This window comes from Scyliorhinus torazame, chromosome 28 (assembly GCF_047496885.1).
Source record: "Scyliorhinus torazame isolate Kashiwa2021f chromosome 28, sScyTor2.1, whole genome shotgun sequence".
Lineage (NCBI taxonomy): Eukaryota > Metazoa > Chordata > Chondrichthyes > Carcharhiniformes > Scyliorhinidae > Scyliorhinus > Scyliorhinus torazame.
In genome coordinates, this window is record NC_092734.1 from 26,932,181 (window position 1) to 26,947,277 (window position 15,097).

The 15,097-nt window shown below is 48.6% G+C and overlaps 1 protein-coding gene across 1 annotated transcript in view; it reads right to left on the bottom strand.

Annotated features, from left to right (window-relative positions):
- Positions 1-15,097, bottom strand: part of wdfy4 (WDFY family member 4) — a 307,274-nt gene that overhangs the window by 193,751 nt on the left and 98,426 nt on the right. Inside the window, exon 32 of the mRNA XM_072491727.1 lies at positions 6,788-6,958. Coding sequence (XP_072347828.1) covers positions 6,788-6,958 — 171 coding nt within the window. The remainder of the gene's footprint in view (positions 1-6,787; positions 6,959-15,097) is intronic.

Consider the following 15,097-nt stretch of genomic DNA (forward strand, 5'->3'; position numbering starts at 1 on the left):
CGTCTAGTTGCGGTTCGGTTTTGGTACTGGGGTAGATTCCCAAGGTGAAAGGTTTGTCCGAGTCATTGTCTTCTAGGACCACATCATCACTGTTTGTGTCGGAGCTGGCATTGGGCTCGCGAGGTCCAGAGAAAATGTAAAGGTCGATATCGGAGTATTCAAGGTCGGAATCATCGGTTTGGGCGTAGGTAACTGCTTGTTGCAGGGTTCTTCTGAGGTTAATTTCATTTCCTGGTTCAATTTGACGCATTGTGCTGTCATTCCAGGTGAAGGAAGGTTGTTTTGCCGCTTTAAAAGATTTTTTCTTTGATTTGGGACATTTCCCCTTTAAATGGGTGTGGTCCGGGGCCTCTGACTTCATGACGCATGTGACGTAGCGCGTAGGAAGCGATTGCGCATGCGCAGATTGCCGTTTCTTTACTTTGGGCCTTGTTCTCATTTGCGCATGCGTGGCTTCGCGCAACTGTGCAAGTGCAGTACCTTTAGAAAGATGGCCGCTGAGCATAACTGTTCTCTGCTCCGGGATCTCGGCCTCGTGGTGCGTACTGGCGCTTCTCTTACCTTTTCTTGCTGGTTGGAGTGTGTTTTCCTCACAGCATTTGCCGAATTTGTCCAGGACTGCCTGGAAGTCGCTCCTGTTTTGCCCCTTGGAGAACTTGAATTTTTTAAAGATTTCTTCTGCTCTGGCACCGGCGATGGTGAGGAGAAGCTCTGTTATTTCAGGATCAGCCAGGTCTTCTCGTTCGGCTGCCACCAGGAAGATTTCAAACTTTTGCCGAAATGCCCGCCAGTTTTCGCGGAGATCGCCGTGGCATTGGAGCTGCTGCGGAAGCCGGATCTCGAACATCTTGCCTGGGTATCGTTGCTGGCTGTCACTGTACGCTGAGGTATGGCTATATGGATTGAAACAGTTCACGCCTGGTACCATGATTTGTTATGTTGTAGGTGTAACATAAGCGGCTTCCTTGTGGTGCACTTGACAAAGGAAGGTTCAGACGTGGAGATAACTTCAACACGTTTATTAAACTATTTACACTTCTATTACGCGGGTTCGACACTACTGCTAATCCTACTATAGCTACCCAGTCTGACTAACCAGTTGCTGCAATCCACGTGGTGGGAGTGATATTGAATCAACCCTGTGTCTGTTCTCACTGACTGTCTCCACTGGAAAGAGGCAGATCATGGGCGAGATTCTCCGACCCCCCGCCGGGTCGGAGAATCGCCGGGGGCTGGCGTGAATCACGCCCCCGCCGGTTGCCGAATTCTCCACCACCGGAGATTCGGCGGGGGCAGGAATCGCGCCGCGCCGGTTGGCGCCCCCCCCCCCCCCCCCGCGATTCCCCGGCCCGGATGGGCCGAAGTCCCACCGCTAAAATGCCTGTCCTGCCGGCGTAGATTAAACCACCTACCTTACCGGCGGGACAAGGCGGCGCGGGCGGGCTCCAGGGTCCTGGGGGGGGCGATCCGGCCCCGGGAGGTGCCCCCACAGTGGCCTGGCCCGCGATCGGGGCCCTCCGATCCGCGGGCGGGCCTGTGCCGTGGGGGCACTCTTTCCCTTCCGCCTTCACCACGGTCTCCACCATGGTGGAGGCGGTAGAGGCTCCCTCTACTGCGCATGCGCGGGAATGCCGTCAGCGGCCGCTGACGCTCCCACGCATGCGCCACCCGGAGATGTCATTTCCGCGCCAGTTGGCGGGGCACCAAAGGCCTTTTCCGCCAGCTGGCGGGGCGGAAATTCGTCCAGCGCGGGCCTAGCCACTTAAGGTTGGGGCTCGGCCCCCAAAGATGCGGAGCATTCCGCACCTTTGGGGCGGCGCGATGCCCGACTGATTTGCGCAGTTTGGGGCGCCAGTCGGCGGATATCGCGCCGTTTCCGGAGAATTTCGCCCCATGTGTGTGGTGTCCTTTATATATGGGTTGGTGTAATGCCCCCCAGTGGTCGTGTCACCTCCTTGTGTATCGTGAATGTCTATTGGTCGTGTCCTATCTACTTGATCTATTGGTTGAGTGTGTGTGTGATGTTACTGGTGCTCCCTCTAGTGTCTAGCTAGCCTACATGCATTTACATTGATGCACACCACCACAGTAACACAGAAGCGGAAGGGCGCAGAAGCGGAACGAGACGACAACGGCAGCGAACTCCGTCTGGGAGAAGCAAGGGACGACAACACCACGAACAGATGCCTACTTAAGTGAGTAAATAATTTTGCCAAGTGTACAGAGCTGCTGCTGTTGAGCGGGGGCATAATACCGTCCGATGGCTTCTCAGGGAAAATTAAAACATCAGCAGCAGCAGCGACCCGTAGGGGAGTGGGGGTGAGGGCTCCGTTGGGAGGGTGTGGGAAGACTGAGGCGCATGGGGTCACGTCTAGTCAATTGCTATTGTATATTCTCTTTTTGCACTATGTTAATGTTCCCTCTATTTTGCTGAGTTAGGATTATTACTATTTATTATGAAAAAGTTTGCAAAACTTTAATTAAAAAAATATATTTGTTTCAAAAACTTGGTAACAAGCCCAATTGATCCCTGATTATCCATTCAAATGTAGAGGGCGATGGAGCTGCTGAGTTCAGCGCCCGTCTACACCCCACATTATGGGGGTGAACTAGGGTGTGGGCGGGAGTGTTGGGATGGGTGCCCGCTCCATTTTAGGTGACTCCCTCCCCCCCCCACCCCAACCCCACCCCCTCAGCCCCAAACACAATCCTGGCACATCAAACACAGCCCAGTGTCTCTTTGATATTGGCGTCTAAAGTTGAAGGCACCCCCACTATGCAACATGGGACATCCCGTTCATTAACGACAAGGGGCTGGAGTTTTATTTAAAGGCCACATTTGTGCTCTTGGCTTTAACAACATTTTGGGAATCCATCTGTCAGGAGAAGCCTATTGAGCATCATTGGGTGTGGCTCGAATTTCAGGAAGCGCTAAAAATAGCGTCCGGAATTCTCTGGCCGTTGTCATTCTCTGTTGCCGCCGGCAGCGCAACCCCGCCCGTGAGTTTCCCGGTGGCGTGCGCAGCTTCAATGGGAAACCCCATTGACAAGCGCCGAGGAGAGAGAATATCGGCAACAGCGCGAACGGTGCGATGCCGAGAATCAGGCGACTGGAGGACCGGATATTCCAGCCCAGGATGTCGTCCCCAATCACTCACAGGAGGTGATCAGTGACTATTCACATTACACATGATCAGGAATAAGAGCTATGCCCCGAAAAAGCACAAACAAGCTCACATCGCGCAAAAACACCAACATTAATGTTGGTGTTTATAGGCAGCAGCGCTAACCACTGTGCCACCGTGCTGCCCCATCGGATAGTGAATGTTGAAACTTCTTTTGTATCCAACGTTTGTTAAAATTTACAAAGTATAGAATCTTCATGTTTCCCTGGTACCAAATTACTCCTGCATCTAAATCAATGGTAAGTAAGTCACTTGAGGGGCTATCTATTGGGCTACAAACACCAGATAAACATTAGTCTGCTCACCTGCCCAGTGGTAAACAATTGAGTGACATCAGTCGACACTGAATTCAATCAGGTAAAAGAAACAGACAAACTCAGTGAACAGTAAATGTCACATTAGAGAAGTGGCTTCAGATTCAATGAAGATGACTGATTTATCTTGTTGAGCAATGGTATTTAGGTTTGGTAAGCAGATCAGGTAAATTTAGTTGGAATGGAATGATAAAGAAGTTTCAGGCACATGCGGTGGCCATTCACGTCAATGCCAGCTCTCTTGTGTGATGTACTCAGCTCCCCCACCTTTTCCCTTCAAGTAGTTATTCAATTTGTTTTTGAAAGCCGCGATTAAATCTGCTTCCCCCACACTCTCAGATATCATCTAATTGAATCCCCCTCCCCCACACTCTCAGGGGTAATCTAATTGAATGGTGGAGCAGGCTCGAGGGGCTGAATGGCTTATGTATGTAAGGAATTAAGCTTGGGGAAAGATGGATTATACTTCACAGACAGGACATTCCAGCTGCTTGGTTCTATAAACTAGCCTAGTGGCTTCCTCTACTTATAGGCACACCAGCAGTTCCAGTTCAGCCATCCTAATCAGCGATAATACTGATAGCCAAATGAAATATGGATTCAACAATGTGGTCCTCAATAATAATCTAACAGACGTTCAACTGACAGAATGTAATCAAACGCCAAGGGTGGGGATGACCCAATTGATCGCCCCATGGGGCTCATGGAAATATGAAATGAAAATCACTTATTGTCACAAGTAGGCTTCAAATGAAGTTACTGTGAAAAGCCCCTAGTCGCCACATTCCGGCGCCTGTTCGGGGAGGCTTGTTACGGGAATTGAACCGTGCTGCTGGCACGCTTTCAAAGCCAGCAATTTAGCCCTGCGCTAAACAGCCCCAGCTTCCCTGCTGAGGTGTGGAGGCCGAGCAGCTGGGGCTCGTGAACCAGGTACTTTAAGAGCAGGCCCAAATTAGGACCGGCATGATCGGTAGTCCCAGCTGGGATTTTTGTTCTCTATGCCGCGTTGCCCTCTTGACTACTGTTTGCCGAAATAAACCTTCCTTGTTTACCTTTCTCGGGACTTCTGAGATATTATAGAGGGCATTGTGGGCCTTGGGTGGCACGGTGGTTAGCACTGCTACCTCACAGCGCCAGGGACCCCGGTTTGGTTCTGACCTCGGGTCACTATCGGTGTGGAGTTTGCACCTTCTCCCAGTGTCTGCGTGGGTTTCCTCCGGGTTCTCCGGTTTCCTCCCACAGTCCAAAGATGTGCAGGTTAGGTGGATTGGCCGTGCTAAATTGTCCCTAAGTGTCTAAAGGTTAGGTGGGGTTATGGGGTTACGGGAATAGGGCTGGGGATTGGGCCGAGGTACGGTGTGGACAGGACGGGCAGAATGGCCTCCTACTGCCACTGTAGAGCTTCTATGAATCTATGACACAGCTTTCATTCCAAGCCAAAGAGGTATCAATCATCAAAGATACAGCTCCAAAGTCTAGTGGCTTTCCATGAGTAAAACTGTCTGGGTGAAGTGGTCAAGCCAAGGTTGATGCTGTGTGCGTCCTAGCCGCTGGCACAGACACCACAGGAGACACCACGGAGGGAGGGAAAGGGATAAGGGGAAGAAAATGACAATTAGACATTTAAAAGGCACATAATGCCACTCTTCAGTTTGGACTGAAACTTTAGCATGGGATACACAGGCTTTTAAGGCCCAAAACAAAGCAGAGTAAGTCTCCTTTCTCCAGAGAATCTCACTTAGCCACGTCCCTGCACAAAGTTGTGCTCTGACACCTGGTTAACGTACACCGGCGGAGCAGGGTGAGAGTGAACCTGCAGAGAGGGACTGCACCATTAGATTTCAGAAATTTGAAAGGTGTTAAGATATTCTAGATCTGAGAAACATGAGCTCAACTTGTGAGGTTGAAACCTCAGCAAAATACTTTGGTATAAACCAAAAACAATGCTGAAGATTTTCAGCCTTCGAGGGTGCATCTGGAATAAGCCTTCATTAGAACTGGGCTCACAAAGGGTGGAATTTAGTGTGAGCACTGGGGGGTATCATCATGCACAACAACATCTGGCGACACACCCATTGACAGGAGTTTCGACGGAATAACGTTCTGAACTGGCAGCGGGAACACTGTCACGGGGCTCCCAGCTCCCACATGTTGATTCAATCACGGTACACTCTAGTATCCCTCTCGCAACAGCTGCTGACCTAGTGGGAGCGCCACCAGGAGCTTTGGCCACAACCGGTATTGCAATAGAGCTTAACCAATAGGGCAATGTGCCGCAGATAGGTAGGAGAGCGGGATTTGGATGCCTAGGCGGGTTGCACCAGCAAGGGGAATGGTGATGGTTCACCAGCTAGAGCAGGGGGTGGCTTGATATGGGCAAACCTCTTCCTGATGCCAGGTTCCCCTGATCGGGCAAAGTGCCTTTGAACGAGGAACACTCCGTCATCTCTCCCTAACCCCCAAAAGCCGCAGGCAAACCCTGGGTTGTCTCCTCACGTGGCGAGACACCTGCCCCCTGCTGGCTGAATACAAGCGGTGGCAGGGTGAGACCTTTGGGTGGCTGCAAACCTTCCTGTCCAGGGGCTAATCATAGAATTTACAGTGCAGAAGGAGGCCATTTGGCCCATCGAGTCTGCACCGGCTCTTGGAAAGAGCACCCTACCCAAGCCCATACCCCCACTCAATCCCCATAACCCAGTAACCCCACCCAACACTAAGGGCAATTTTGGACACTAAGGGCAATTTATCATGGCCAATCCACCTAACCCGCACATCTTTGGACTGTGGGAGGAAACCGGAGCACCCGGAGGAAACGGGGAGAACGTGCAGACTCCGCACAGACAGCGACCCAAGCCGGGAATCGAACCTGGGACCCTGGAGCTGTGAAGCAATTGTGCTAGCCACTGTGCTACCGTGCTGCCCATCAGAGGGTAGGTGGGGAGAAGGCAGGCTTATCACCCCGCACCCTCCTGCCCCACGAGGCCTGCCCCACCTCTGAACATACCTCTGGCAGGGTGGGAGTTGGGGAACATTAAATCCCATCCAAAAATGCCAGGTTATCGAGTCTCTTCCAGCATCTGAAGCTTTTCTAAAATTGATTACTGTTTGCAACATTTGCGTAGGTTTTTTTTTACCTCAACCAATAAACCTCGGGTGATTGCTAACTGGACAATGTGGAGAAAATTGGAATATTTCTGAAGTTCAATTGGAAACATTTTCACAATGAAGAGAGAAAGCCCCCAGAGGTTCACTGTGGCAAGGATGCTAAACCGCACCGACGGGACGTACCGTGCAATCGAGCGATCCAGCCGTGGAAAATCCAGCTGCTGCCAGGCCGTGAAGGAACTCTGGTGACATCCACAGCGGTTCATCCGGGATCATGTAGTAGACGAGGCAAAAGAACTGCATCACACTGCCGGGGTATGTGACCTCCCAGGAGCTGTCAGTGCCTGAGATGGGCTAAGAACAATAGCAGCCTGGTTACTGATCCATTGCAATCGTTTTCTTGTTATTCATTCACAGGACGGGGTGTCGTGGGTCCATCATTTGTTGCCTATCCCTAATTACCCTTGAACTGAGTGGCTTGCTAGGCCATTTTGGACGGCATTTAAGAGTCAACCACATTGCTGTGGATCTTGAGGCACATGTAGGCCAGACCGGGTAAGGACGGCAGATTTCCTTCCCCAAAGGAGGTCCGTGAACCAGATGGGCTTTTACAACAATCAACGTTTTACTAGTAATTCAAGTTTCACCAGAGAATTACCCTGGGCCTCTGGCTTACCAGTCCAGTGACAATACCATTACATCACCGCCTTCCCACCTGGCCCCGTTTCATTAACTTAGACGACAATCAGCTATAAGCACCTTGGGACATGACAGCATAGCGACACTTCTGAAATATTGATGATTGACCTCTGAAGTCAAAGATCACGAGAAGGCCCAGGGAAGAGAAATAACAGATGCAGCATGGATGAAGAGTGAAGACAAGTTCGCTTTGAACCAAGTCGACAGTTTTTAAAAATTCATTTTATGGAACATGAGCATCGCTGGCTGGGTCAGTATTTATTACCCAGCCCTTAGCGCCCTCCATTTCAGAGGGGATTGTGGGAGTCAACCGCATCGCTGTGGGTCAGGAGTCACATGTAGGCCAGACCAGGTTCCCTAAAGGTCATTCGTGACCCATGTGGGTTTCTACAACAATCGACAAGGTCATCATTGAGAGAGAAGGTTGAGGGAGGCCCTAACTGAAGACATTAAATGGTTTCATAGATCAGGAAAATCCACGCACCTCAAAGTAAGGGCCAAGAGGACATTGATTCAAATGAGTGAAATGTAAATTTAAAACTGCAATCAGGACCAAAGTCTTCATAGATTAGGTGACAAATGCTTGGAATAAAACATTAGTCATATTCAAATGTCAAGTTGGGGAGCTTGAATGTTGGGTGAACAGGCATTAGTGGCCCGAAAGGCCTTTTCTCATCTTACTATGTTGAGTGAATTGTCGGGAATAGCCGTAAACCTGGACGAATCACCGAGCGACACCAGTTCAAATCCTACCAGAGCAGCGAGATAATTTTCAATTCAATCATGTTAATGGTGGCACAGTGGTTAGCAATGTTGCCTCACACCACCAGGAACCCGGGTTCGATTCCGGCCTCAGGTGACTGTCTGTGTTGAGCTTGCCCTTTCTCCCCTCGTCTGCGTGGGTTTCGTCCGGCTGCTCCGGTACAGCCCAGAGATGCGCAGGTTAGGTGGATTGGCCGTGATAAATTGCCCCTAAGCGTCCAAAGCTTAGGTGGGGTTACAGGGATGTGGCGGGGGACCGGGACTGTGTAGGGTGCTCTTTCAGAGAGTCGGCGCAGACTCGATGGGCCGAATGGCCTTCTTCTGCACTGTTGGGATTCTATGATCCCATGATTCTATGACTCACCATCTTCTTAAAGGCAATTAGGGATAGGGGTAATAAATGCTGGCCTCACTAGCGACCCCCATATCCAGCGAATGAATAGAAAATACCGCCCGTGACTCCTTGAATACTGCTGACTGGCTTATTTAGCCATTTCAGAGGGTAGTAAAGAGTTAACAACACTGCTGAGGAACAGCTCGGTTAGGAAGTAAAGGTCTGTGTCGTAGCTGAGATAAGACCACATTGTTGACCAAAGTTGAGATTCTCCAATTATACGGGAAGTTGAGAAGGCCAGTGACAATGAACTGACTGCGAGAAATGTGGAGTTGATAGCTTGAGAGCAAGATCCTGTGTCATGAAGTGTTGGTTTTGTTGATCGTCTGACTGCAGAGTAAGACAAAGTCAACTGCAAAATTAATCCCAGGCATCCTTAAATAATACTTCCGCAAAATCTCCTGGGGAACGAGCACTGAAATGACATTAAACTTGATGCGGAAGGCAAACGGGATTGATTGACAATAGAAAGATTGTAATTTTCTTCTGTAAGGGTGAAAAGCATTATTTTTAGACCAACAGACAAGAGCCTGGCCAGCAGAAGTCCTCATAAAGAGACGACCAGCCGAGCGATTATCAAATCAGTAAAGTCCAGCCGTTCTTGTAAATGTATCTCCTGAAGGTTCACCCTGCACGAAACAGAGATCTCACTAAATGTTACTCAGCACTCAGAGTTAATCGTGTTCTGACATTACTCAAACAATGCAAGTTCCTCGAGGAGGTGCCTACCTGTCAAGCAGCGATTCATTATATCTTACAGGATCAGTATTTTCCTGCAAGATATTTGAAGCGTGTCTCAGTCATGGAGTTCAACAGTTTCAGAAGCTCTATGGCTGTCTATAAAAATTATATTTGGGAGTCTTGAAGATTTTTCACGTGGCAATTAGAACACCCATGAAGAGGGAGGAAATCTGCTTCACAATACGACAAAAGAGCAAAGAACAAAGAAAAGTACAGCACAGGAACAGGCCCTTCGGCCCTCCAAGCCCGTGCCGACCATGCTGCCCATCTACACTTAAATCTTCTACACTTCCGGTGTCCATATCCCTCTACTCCCATCCTATTCATGTATTTGTCAAGATGCACCTTAAATGTCACTATCGTCCCTGCTTCCACCACCTCCTCCGGCAGCGAGTTCCAGGCACCCACTACCCTCTGTGTAAAAAAAACTTGCCTCGTACATTTCCTCTAAACCTTGCCCCTCGCACCTTAAACCTGTGCCCCCTAGTAATTGACCCCTCTACCCTGGGAAAAAGTCTCTGACTATCCACTCTGTCTATGCTCCTCATAATTTTGTAGACCTCTATCAGGTTGCCCCTCAACCTCCTTTGTTCCCGTGGGAACAAACCAAGTTTATTCAACCTCTCCTCATAGCTAATGCCCTCCATACCAGGCAACATCCTGGTAAATCTCTTCTGCACCCTCTCCAAAGCCTCCACATCCTTCTAGTAGTGTGGCGACCAGAATTGAACACTATACTCCAAGTGTGGCCTAACTAAGGTTCTATGCAGCTGCAACATGACTTGCCAATTTTTATACTCAATGACCCGGCCAATGAAGGCAAGCATGCCGTATGCCTTCTTGACTAATTTATCCACTTGTGTTGCCTCTTTCAGTGACCTGTGAACCTGTACACAAAGATCTCTCTGACTGTCAATACTCTTGTGGGTTCTACCATTCACTGTATATTCCCTACCTGTATTAGGCCTACCAAAATGCATTTCCTCATATTTGTCCGGATTAAACTCCATCTGCCATCTCGCCAAACGATCTAAGTCCTGCTGTATCCTTTGACAGTCCTCATCGCTATCCGCAATTCCACCAACCTTTGTGTCGTCCGCTAACTTACTAATCATACCAGTTACATTTTTCTCCAAATCATTGATCTATACTACGAACAGCAAAGGTCCCAGCACTGATCCCTGCAGAACTCCACTAGTCACAGCCCTCCAATCAGAAAAGCACCCTTCCTTGCTTCTCTCTGCTTTCTATGACCTAGCCAGTTCTGTATCCATCATGCCAGCTCACCTCTGATCCCGTGTGACTTCACCTTTTGTACCAGTCTGCCATGAGGGACTTTGTCAAAGGCCTTACTGAAGTCCATATAGACAACATCCACTGCCCTACCTGCATCAATCATCTTTGTGACCTCCTCGAAAAACTCGATCAAGTTAGTGAGACAGGACCTCCCCTTCACAAAACCGTGCTGCCTCTCGCTGTTACGACCATTTGCTTCCAAATGGGAGTAGATCCTGTCTCGAAGAATTCACTCCAGTAATTTCCCTACCACTGATGTAAGGTTCACCGGCCTGTAGTTCCCTGGATTATCCTTGCTACCCTTCTTAAACAAAGGAACAACATTGGTTATTCTCCAGTCCACCAGGACATCACCTGAAGACAGTGAGGATCCAAAGATTTCTGTCAAGACCTCAGCAATTTCCTCTCTTGCCTCCTTCAGTATTCTGGGGTAGATCCCATCAGGCCCTGGGGACTTATCCACCTTAATATTTTTCAAGACACCCAACACCTCGTCTTTTTGGATCTCAATGTGACCCAGGCTATCTACACACCCTTCTCCAGACTCAACATCCACCAATTCCTTCTCTTTGGTGAATACTGATGCAAAGTATTCATTTAGTACCTCGCCCATTTCCGCTGGCTCCACACAGATTTCCTCCCCTGTCCTTCAGTGGGCCAACCCTTTCCCTGGCTACCCTCTTGCTTTTTATGTACGTGTAAAAAGCCTTGGGATTTTCCTTAACCCTATTTGCCAATGACTTTTCCTGACCCCTTTTAGCCTTCCTGACTCCTTGCTTATGTTCCTTCCTACTTTCCTTATATTCCACACAGGCGTCGTCTGTTTCCTGCTTTCTGGCCTTGACAAATGCCTCCTTTTTCTTTTTCACGAGGCCTACAATATCCCTCGTTATCCAAGGATTGTGAAATTTGCCATATTTATCCTTCTTCCTCACAGGAATATGCCGGTCCTGAATTCCTTTCAACTGACATTTGAAAGCCTCCCACATGTCAGATGTTGATTTACCCTCAAACACCTGCTCCCAATCTAGGTTCTTCAGTTCCCGCCTAATATTGTTATAATTAGCCTTCCCCCACTTTAGCACATTCACCCTAGGACCACTCTTATCCTTGTCCACCAGCACTTTAAAACTTACTGAATTGTGGTCACTGTTCCCAAAATGCTCTCCTACTGAAACTACCACCTGGCTGGGCTCATTCCCCAATACCAGGTCCAGTACAGCCCCTTCCCTAGATGGACTATCTTATATTGTTTTAACAAGCCCTCCTGGATGCTCCTTACAAACTCTGCCCCATCCAAGCGCCTAGCACTAAGTGAGTCCCAGTCAATATTGGGGAAGTTAAAATCTCCCAGGCACGGAGATGGGTTGAAGTGTGTATACTTCAACGCAAGAAGCATCAGGAATAAGGTGGGTGAACTTAAGGCATGGATCGGTACTTGGGGCTACGATGTGGTGGCCATCACGGAAACTTGGATAGAAGAGGGGCAGAAATGGTTGTTGGAGGTCCCTGGTTATAGATGTTTCAATAAGATTAGGGAGGGTGGTAAAAGAGGTGGGGGGGGTGGCATTATTAATTAGAGATAGTATAACAGCTGCAGAAAGGCAGTTCGAGGAGTATCACCCTATTGAGGTAGTATGGGTTGAAGTCAGAAATAGGAAAGGAGCAGTCACCTTGTTAGGAGTTTTCTATAGGCCCCCCAATAGTAGCAGAGATGTGGAGGAACAGATTGGGAAACAGATTTTGGAAAGGTGCAGAAGTCATAGGGTAGTAGTCATGGGCGACTTTAACTTCCCAAATATTGAGTGGAAACTCTTTAGATCAAATAGTTTGGATGGGGTGGTGTTTGTGCAGTGTGTCCAGGAAGCTTTTCTAACACAGTATGTAGATTGTCCAACCAGAGGAGGGGCAATATTGGATTTAGTACTGGGTAATGAACCAGGGCAAGTAATAGATTTGTTAGTGGGGGAGCATTTTGGAGATAGTGACCACAATTCTGTGACTTTCACTTTAGTAATGGAGAGGGATAGGTACGTGCAACAGGGCAAGGTTTACAATTGGGGGAAGGGTAAATACGATGTTGTCAGACAAGAATTGAAGTGCATAAGTTGGGAACATAGGCTGGCAGGGAAGGACACAAGTGAAATGTGGAACTTGTTCAAGGAACAGGTGCTACGTGTCCTTGATATGTATGTCCCTGTCAGGCAGGGAAGAGATGGTCGAGTGAGGGAACCATGGTTGACAAGAGAGGTTGAATGTCTTGTTAAGAGGAAAAAGGTGACTTATGTAAGGCTGAGGAAACAAGGTTCAGACAGGGCATTGGAGGGATACAAGATAGCCAGGAGGGAACTGAAGAAAGGGATTAGGAGAGCTAAGAGAGGGCATGAACAATCTTTGGCGGGTAGGATCAAGGAAAACCCCAAGGCCTTTTACACATATGTGAGAAATATGAGAATGACTAGAGCGAGGGTAGGTCCGATCAAGGACAGTAGCGGGAGATTGTGTATTGAGTCTGAAGAGATAGGAGAGGTCTTGAACGAGTACTTTTCTTCTGTATTCACAAATGAGAGGGGCGATATTGTTGGCGAGGACAGTGTGAAACAGATTGGTAAGCTCGAGGAAATACCTGTTAGGAAGGAAGATGTGTTGGGCATTTTGAAAAACTTGAGGATAGACAAGTCCCCCGGGCCTGACGAGATATATCCAAGGATTCTATGGGAAGCAAGAGATGAAATTGCAGAGCCGTTGGCAATGATCTTTTCGTCCTCACTGTCAACAGGGGTGGTACCAGGGGATTGGAGAGTGGCGAATGTCGTGCCCCTGTTCAAAAAAGGGACTAGGGATAACCCTGGGAATTACAGGCCAGTTAGTCTTACTTCGGTGGTAGGCAAAGTAATGGAAAGGGTACTGAAGGATAGGATTTCTGAGCATCTGGAAAGACACTGCTTGATTAGGGATAGTCAGCACGGATTTGTGAGGGGTAGGTCTTGCCTTACAAATCTTATTGAATTCTTTGAGGAGGTGACCAAGCATGTGGATGAAGGTAAAGCAGTGGATGTAGTGTACATGGATTTTAGTAAGGCATTTGATAAAGTTCCCCATGGTAGGCTTCTGCACAAAGTAAGGAGGCATGGGATAGTGGGAAATTTGGCCAGTTGGATAACGAACTGGCTAACCGATAGAAGTCAGAGAGTGGTGGTGGATGGCAAATATTCAGCCTGGATCCCAGTTACCAGTGGTGTACCGCAGGGATCAGTTCTGGGTCCTCTGCTGTTTGTGATTTTCATTAATGACTTGGATGAGGGAGTTGAAGGGTGGGTCAGTAAATTTGCAGATGATACGAAGATTGGTGGAGTTGTGGATAGTAGAGTTCTTGGCATTGTGGAGGAGCAGAGAGACCTTGGGGTCTATGTTCATACATCTTTGAAAGTTGCCACTCAAGTGGATAGAGCTGTGAAGAAGGCCTATGGTGTGCTCGCGTTCATTAACAGAGGGATTGAATTTAAGAGCCGTGAGGTGATGATGCAGCTGTACAAAACTTTGGTAAGGCCACATTTGGAGTACTGTGTACAGTTCTGGTCGCCTCATTTTAGGAAGGATGTGGAAGCTCTGGAAAAGGTGCAAAGAAGATTTACCAGGATGTTGCCTGGAATGGAGAGTAGGTCTTACGAGGAAAGGTTGAGGGTGCTAGGCCTTTTCTCATTAGAGCGGAGAAGGATGAGGGGCGACTTGATAGAGGTTTATAAGATGATCAGGGGAATAGATAGAGTAGACAGTCAGAGACTTTTTCCCCAGGTGGAACACACCATTACAAGGGGACATAAATTTAAGGTGAAAGGTGGAAGATATAGGAGGGATATCAGAGGTAGGTTCTCTACCCAGAGAGTAGTGGGGGCATGGAATGCACTGCCTGTGGAAGTAGTTGAGTCGGAAACATTAGTGACCTTCAAGCAGCTGTTGGATAGGTACATGGATTACGGGAAAATGATATAGTGTAGATTTATTTGTTCTTAAGGGCAGCACGGTAGCATTGTGGATAGCACAATTGCTTCACAGATCCATGGTCCCAGGTTCGATTCCGGCTTGGGTCATTGTCTGTGCGGAGTCTGCACGTCCTCCCCGTGTCTGCGTGGGTTTCCTCCGGGTGCTCCGGTTTCCTCCCACAGTCCAAAGATGTGCGGGTTAGGTGAATTGGCCAATGATAAATTGCCCTTAATGTCCAAATTGCCCTTGGTGTTGGGTGGAGGTGTTGAGTTTGGGTAGGGTGCTCTTTCCAAGAGCTGGTGCAGACTCAGGGGGCCAAATGGCCTCCTTCTGCACTGTAGATTCAATGATAATCTATGATTAATCTAGGACAAAGGTTCGGCACAACATCGTGGGCCGAAGGGCCTGTTCTGTGCTGTATTTTCTATGTTCTATGTTCTATAACAACCCTGTTGCTTTTACTCCTTTCCAAAATCTGTCTACCTATCTGCTCCTCTATCTCCCGCTGGCTGTTGGGAGGCCTGTAGTAAACCCCCAACATTATGACTGCGCCCTTCTTATTCCTGATCTCTACCCATATAGCCTCGCTGCCCTCTGAGGTGTCCTCCCGCAGTACA